The sequence below is a fragment of the Octopus sinensis genome, unplaced genomic scaffold (genome assembly GCF_006345805.1).
Source record: "Octopus sinensis unplaced genomic scaffold, ASM634580v1 Contig10316, whole genome shotgun sequence".
Taxonomy (NCBI): Eukaryota; Metazoa; Mollusca; class Cephalopoda; order Octopoda; family Octopodidae; genus Octopus; species Octopus sinensis.
Window position 1 is genome coordinate 45,637 of NW_021832106.1, and position 7,092 is coordinate 52,728.

Below are 7,092 nucleotides of genomic sequence, written 5' to 3' on the forward strand. Positions count from 1 at the left end.
ATGAATTCACCTAGAACAAATAAAAAATAAAACATCATCGCGATCTAGATTATCCTAACATGTATCAAACTCTATTTCTCGACTCCTCAAGAATAAATGAGAACAAAAAAATAAAACTTGGAAGATTTCTTCCTCAATAAAGGAAGATTCTTTTTTTGTTAAAAATAAACTTCCTGAAATCTTCCTTACAAATAATATCACACCTTTCCATTTTGCCTTAAAGAATTATACAATTAAATTAAATAAATGGACGGTAAGAATTAGTATGCGCTGAGTGCTTATATAGTAGTTCCCGAAAAAGTATTAAAACTAATTTCATTTTAAAAAAGATTTATGTAAAATATTTGTTAAAATAATTTTATTATTAATTAAATTTATAAAAACAATAAATTAATTAAACAATTGAGTTCTTGTGATGACAGTTTTCAATTCTTCAACCAACAAAAATTCAGTCACTGCACCTAACCCTCCAAACGACACAGTATCTCATATGTCGTTTGGTCCAAACATGGCGACCTCTGTACTCTTGGCAGCCTCTTCATGGGAAGCATCAGTATATTCCTGAATAATTTCTAAATTTGTAGATTTCATGCTATGAAGTGACTTCTGACAGGAATGTAATTTACAAAGCAAAGAAAACAGACACTCAGCCAATCTTCCACACATGTTGGAGTCTCGTATTTCTTATATTAAAATATTTACTTTCCAGGACGGTAAACAAATATATTCAGCCTGTGGAGACAATTTTGCAAAGTTGTGGGACTTGCAGAGTGACCAGTACGTCAATGTAGCCAAGGTACTCATAATTTGTATATTTCTAGCACGATAAACCAGTTAGAAGCGTCCATTTCATAGACTCCCCAAATTATAAATGTCTAATGACTGTGAGCTGGGACTGCTCCGTTAAGGTATTTAAAGTAATCATTTATTTCTAGTTTTGGGACTCACGTTCACAGACTCCAATGAAGGTCCTCACATCGGAAGTGAAATACATAGCATCTGACGTTGTAAGTAATTGATAGGTTTTAAATTTGTTAATAGGTCTACCCGATGGCGTTGTTATTGAGAGCAGACAACAAAGTACAGTTGTGTGCACTGGACAACGAGCCCCGATTTCATAGACTGGACACGATAAATGACGTCAAATATACCTGTAGGACTGTGGCAGGCTATTTGAACGCCAATAAACTGCCTGATGGGTACGCAGTTGGGGGGTGTGATGGCCGAGTCCACGTCGTATATATCAATAATAGTGCCGATAATTACATTTTTAAATGTCACCGACAAAATGCCCCTCAAACCAGGAATATTCCTCGCCAGAACGTTCACATGGTGCTTTGTGGGTGGATATATGGTAGATAAACTCAATGGCCTTTCATCCGGTTCAAAAAACACTGCTTACGGCTGGAGGGGACGGATTTTACTATGGCTGGAACATTCGTAGTAAAGCAAAGATTTGTACTTCACGTGATTATTCTAATCCATTGACGGCTTGTTGCTTTAGTGGGGACGGAAATGTAATGGCAGTGGCCGTGGGGTATGACTGGTCAAAGGTGGTCATATTTACTTTATTTGATTAGGGATATAAGAATAATCTGTCTTCTATCAAACAGGAAATACACGTTAAGGCTACTGGCAATGACATGACCGGGTCGTCTAGGTTCGGTTGATGACTGTAATTTTAGTTATTCGTGGAGATAAATTAATTTGTTTAATTTTTATTAGTTAAATTTTCTTTTTTAATATTTGTTTAAATTTAAAATAGATCTGATTCAGGTCATTATTGTTGAGTTGTATTTTTAATTGGTAAACGTTGGTTCTTATCACTAATATTCCTTGCCGACCCACTATTTATTTTAATAATATTTTTACCATGAATATTTATCAAATTAAAGCAACAATAATATTTAAATTACTTTAGAAAATGACAATTACTGATACACTCTCTCGTGTTTCAAATATTCTCGAGAAAGTGCAAGATTCCACATCTGCCATCTTTGTTGACGCATTACTGGCAAGAACTAGCATATTTATAAAGTTAGGATGCGATAACATCACTTGTACAAGATTGCTCCTCCTCAAACGTGAGGAAACACCAAAATTTTAAAAATTTCGTCAATCGATGTTGATTTTATTCTTTTAATCCAAACAGATGAAGAAATTAAAGAGTTTATCCGCAAAAACCGCGTAAATGTGTCAGATTTTGAAGAGATCAAGGTCATTGGTCGGGGAGCATACGGAAAGGTCTCCCTAGTACGCAATAAAGAGTCCCGTAAAGTCCATGCAATGAAACAACTCAGCAAAGTCGATATGGTTGATATTTCAATTTGGCTTATAGATTAGATTGATAAGGGAGAGTCGGCTTGTTTCTTTGAAGAGAGACAAATAATGGCAAATGCTGCTAGTGAGTGGATTGTTGCGGTGAGAATGCCTGTTCTTACTATTATAGCTGAACTACTCATTTCAGGACTACCATAACCTATATATGGTCATGGAATATGTTCCTGGTGGCAATCTTCTCAAAATCATTGAGGATTACGACTTGAGTGAAAAATGGGCCAAGTTCTATATCGCGGAAGTTATTAATGCTGTTGCCGTCATTCACGGGATGAGATATGTCCATAGAGACATTAAGCCTGAAAATATTCTCATTGACATTAAAGGCCATGTGAAATTGGCTGACTTTGGCACCTGTGTAGAATTAGACGAGGTTATAGTTAAAATTTATATTTTTAGGATGGGTTTGTAACTTCTTCGACTGCTGTAGGCACTCCGGATTACATTTCCCCTGAGGTTCTCCAATCCGAATCCTCTGCAACGAAATATGGAGTGGAGTGTGATTATTGGTCGATTGGGGTGTTAATATATGAAATTCTTTACAGTTTTTTTGTTTTCTAATCTTTAGACGATACGCCGTTTTATGCCGATTCGCTTGTCGGAACTTATGCAAAGATTATGGACTATAAACGGAGCCTAGAGTTTCCCGACGACGTGCAAACATCTAACCAGGCAAAGTCAGTTATTAGAGCCCTTTTGACTGGAAGTAAAGAACGTCTGGGTCGAAATGGCCCAGAGGAGTTGAAAAACCACGATTTTTTTAAAAACACCGGTTGGACATTTGAAAACATTAGAAATGGTCATTTTTTGTATAATATGCTAAGCTATCCCTCCTGTTGTGCCTGAGGTTAAAGGAGAGATTGATACTCAGTATTTTGACGACGTTGTAGAGGAATTGCCAATGTCTCGTATGCCTGTTCCAAAGTCCTTCGAAGGAAATAATATTCAATTCATTGGTTTTACGTTCAATGGGGATTATGGGTATGGTCTAATTAAATTGTATTGTATTCAGTGTCACGGCTCAATGCTATTCAAAGAATGGAGCTGTATTCGGAATACTTTGTAATTATCTAGGTTAGGAAAAGCGTGGATGATAGCGAGAATATCGAAGAATTAAAAAGAGAGATTAAAAAATTGAAAGAAAACAACGAATCCCACGTGTCTAGTACAAAGTTGAATGATTCGTCTACCCAGGAATTGACTATTCGTCTAAAAGAAACCGAAAAGAAGCTTAATTCGTTGACAATTGAAGTGAATGATACATTTATTTATATTTTATAGAGCACTGATAAACTTGAAAGCTTAACTGCCGAAAATATCAAACTTAAGCAGCAAATTGCGACTTATAAGGAAAATTTATTAGCAGATGAGGACCAAGTCGACTATCTTACTAAAGAAATTGGAACTTATAAAGAGATTCTATCTAAATTACAACTCGAATATGAATCTACCACTGCAAAGTTGAATAATGACGCTGTGGTTCATTCAAATGTCCATAAATGTCTTGTTGAGACACAAACTGTAGGCATCGATTTGGTCATTTTCTAGAAATTGGCGGATAAGGAAATTCTTATCTCAACTACTAATTCTCGGTTGGAAAGTATAAAGCAAGAGAAAGAACGACTTTCTTCAGAAAATGATAATTTGAACGGACATTTGACTCGCCTGAATGGCGAAGTAATCGATTATAAGGCCCGGATTACTGAAATTGAATGTAAGTTTAACAGTTATCAATAATAGATGATTTGTCCTCGTCAAAATACGCCAATGATGAATTAAAAGATAAAAACAATTCACTTATCAAAGAAATAAACGAATTGAAATCTGAGTTGACAGATAATCGCCAACAGCCTGTCGATAGTCAACAAAAAGCGGGTTATATATTTTCGATTTAGTTTTAGATGGTCTGGAGTTGGCTAATCTGAAAGTAAAATATTCTGAAATGCAGCAAAAGCTCAATGATACCGAAAGAAGGGTCAATTTAGTGGTTTAAGTGATTTTAGTATAAACAAATCAATGTGTTAAACTCTGCTGAGAAAGCAAAGAGGGTTGTGAATGTGAGAGAGATTGAAAGCTTGAATGTTAAAATCAGCAATATGATTGAGGAACATAATAAATTAAAATCTGTATCGATCAGTGTCTAATTCCCTACTAAGGAACTGCACATCAAAGAGAATAGATTGTCTGACCTTCAGAATGAACTCACAGAATCACAGGGGTTAGTTATTTTGTATTTATTAATATCCAGGTCATTGGCCAGGAGTGAAATAACAATTGAGAATCACAACATTTTAATATCAATGAAGGATAACAAGATTGTGCTATATTAGCTTAGACAATATTTCTAGAGTGAGGTTGAAACGGACATAAAAATGAAGGAAATGTTGATTAGAAGTAAATCGGATGAGATTGCGGAAATGAAGAAAACTCAGCTTGTTATGAAAAACAAACTGTTGCTAATACATTTTTTATTTTCAAGCACAATGATGGCAGATGAACTCGACGAGACAAAGAAACAAGCAGAACTTCTTATTGCGGATAAAACTAGGCTTGAGAAACTCGTGGCATCTATGGAGACTGAGAAAGAAGAAATGAAATTCAATTCTGCTCAGTTAAAGGAGGAGGCTGATTCTATTGCGGCAGCTTCGCACGAAATGGTAAACTTAGTATAAAATATAATCTTTAGCTTTCCGACTTTAAAGAAAAGAATGATAGATTTGATGGTAATTAACATTGTTTGAATCCCTTAGAGCTTGAGAGGATTAACAATGAATATTTGATATTACGTGAAAAACATTCTGCTTTAGAAAAGTCGTTCCAAGTGGAGAAGATAAAGAAAGAACAGGTTTTGTTGTTTAAATAATTTCAGGCTGTGAATAAGTTGGCGGAAATATCGCATTTGAAGATTAACAGTATGAAGTCAGGAAAGAAGGGAAGTTCGAATTTTGAAGTCAAGTTCAAAAAGAAGGAAATGGAGTTCAAACGACTTGAACAAGAACTTAAACAAGTTTTAGAGTAGTTCTAAATTTATAGTCCCGACAAAAGTACGAGTCCGACAAAAAATCTCTCCAGAAACATGTGGACGAACTCTGGCCGATAAAACCAACTTGGAATTGGAATTATGTTCACTCAAAGCAACGAGCAGTCAAATACGGAGTGATCATATTTCACTCAATAGTTTTGACTTTGACGGTTTTTGTATTTCTTTGAAATTTTAGGTCAAAAGGAAGGTATTTTGTACACCGCTTCTAAAAATATAAAGCGACATGGATGGAATAAGAAATTTGTTATTTTCAATGTAGACAAATTGATTTTTTATACTGAAAAAAACAAAGAGACAGCAGAAATGGTGATCGACATTGGGTACTACATTGGATTGACTAATATTCATTAAAGTAAAGTCTATCACGTAAGAGCTGTAAGCCAGGGAGATGTTTTTCATGCAAATGAATCAGATGTACCAAAAATATTTCATGTATTATTATTTAATATACTCTTAGATAATATATGCTAACGAGGGGATCATTCATAGACACAGAGCCTCGTTTAAGTCCAGCCACACATTGATGGTGGGAAACTTTATTTTTGATTTATACTAGTCGATTGGAGATAAGTCTGTGAAGGAGACATCCGGAGTAATCAATTACAATGATCATGAAATGGTGGCTATAACGTATAGAAAGGGAGATATCACATGCGATATGTGCAAAAAAGGCTTGTCTTCTTTTTTTGCTCCATCACACGCCATGGAGTGTAAAAGTATATTTTGTTTTGTTTCAATGTAAGTCTGTCATGTTAAACTCCATCGAGAACACGTGGATAATAATGAGTATCAAAAACATTGCAATAGTAAGGATTGGATTACATTGAGTTAGTGGCTTCCAAACAGTCGGATGTTAGTGAACTTTTGCTGCTTGCCCCGAGTATAGAAGAACAGAAGAAATGGCTGACTATTTTAACCAAATCAGTTAAGGATAAAGGCTATATGGCCAAAAATTCTGACACAAAGTTCTCCTTTTTAATTTTTTTAGATCTTTAAGTGTGAAGAAATAACGTTAATGGTAAATTGATAAATAGGAATATATTTTTGCTGATTTTTGTCTTTTACTATATACAATAATATTCTCTTTTATTTACATCTAAAATTGATTTAGATAATCTAGTATAAATTGTTGCTTCATTTATTGGTCCCTCCTATTTTGGAACGTGCATCGGCCAATATTTTCTTGAAATTCATCTTTATTTTAACCATATATTTAAATATAGTCTTTAGTGACAGATTTTTAATTTACAGTTAAAAACGGTTCGATTTAATAAAATGATTTTTACAAGGATACTTGGTTTATTAGGAAAGAATACCTTTTATTACTGTAGTTTAAACTAATCTGATTTGTTTCAAATAAAAATGCAGAACGGAGATTTTTTTCCTCGTTCTCAACAAAAACCGCGTTTTAATAATTTTAGAATAGAATAATATGGTGAAGGAAATTTAGTTAAGAACATATTTATTTTGTCTTTAAAATGTTGTTTTTGCTTTGCGCTTTTTTATATTATAATATACAGATTATATATTTTAAACCGCGTAATTTACAGTATGGTCCAAAAATATTACACCCCCTTGTTTTTTTGTTGAAAAAATCTTATATCTGTTAGAATAATACATCTATTTAATTATTTTTTTGTGAATTATATCTATTTTAGAGTTTAATGAATTTTTCATTTTGTAGAAAATCAAAATGAATTTAATTGTACATA

The 7,092-nt window shown here is 33.9% G+C and overlaps 1 protein-coding gene and 1 long non-coding RNA gene across 2 annotated transcripts; both read left to right on the top strand.

Moving 5' to 3' along the window:
• The first annotated feature begins 416 nt into the window (after window positions 1-416).
• LOC115228314 (mRNA export factor-like) lies at window positions 417-829 on the top strand. The gene is made up of 3 exons (XM_029798922.1): window positions 417-553; window positions 585-677; window positions 710-829. Exons 1-3 carry the CDS (start codon window positions 491-493, stop codon window positions 827-829), a joined length of 276 nt encoding a protein of 91 aa, XP_029654782.1. The 5' UTR covers window positions 417-490.
• A 3,511-nt stretch (window positions 830-4,340) lies between these two features.
• Window positions 4,341-4,789, top strand: LOC115228317. Its single transcript, XR_003883204.1, has 4 exons — window positions 4,341-4,463; window positions 4,494-4,555; window positions 4,586-4,655; window positions 4,686-4,789. It is a non-coding gene; the product is annotated as an uncharacterized LOC115228317 (long non-coding RNA).
• Window positions 4,790-7,092: the final 2,303 nt, after the last annotated feature.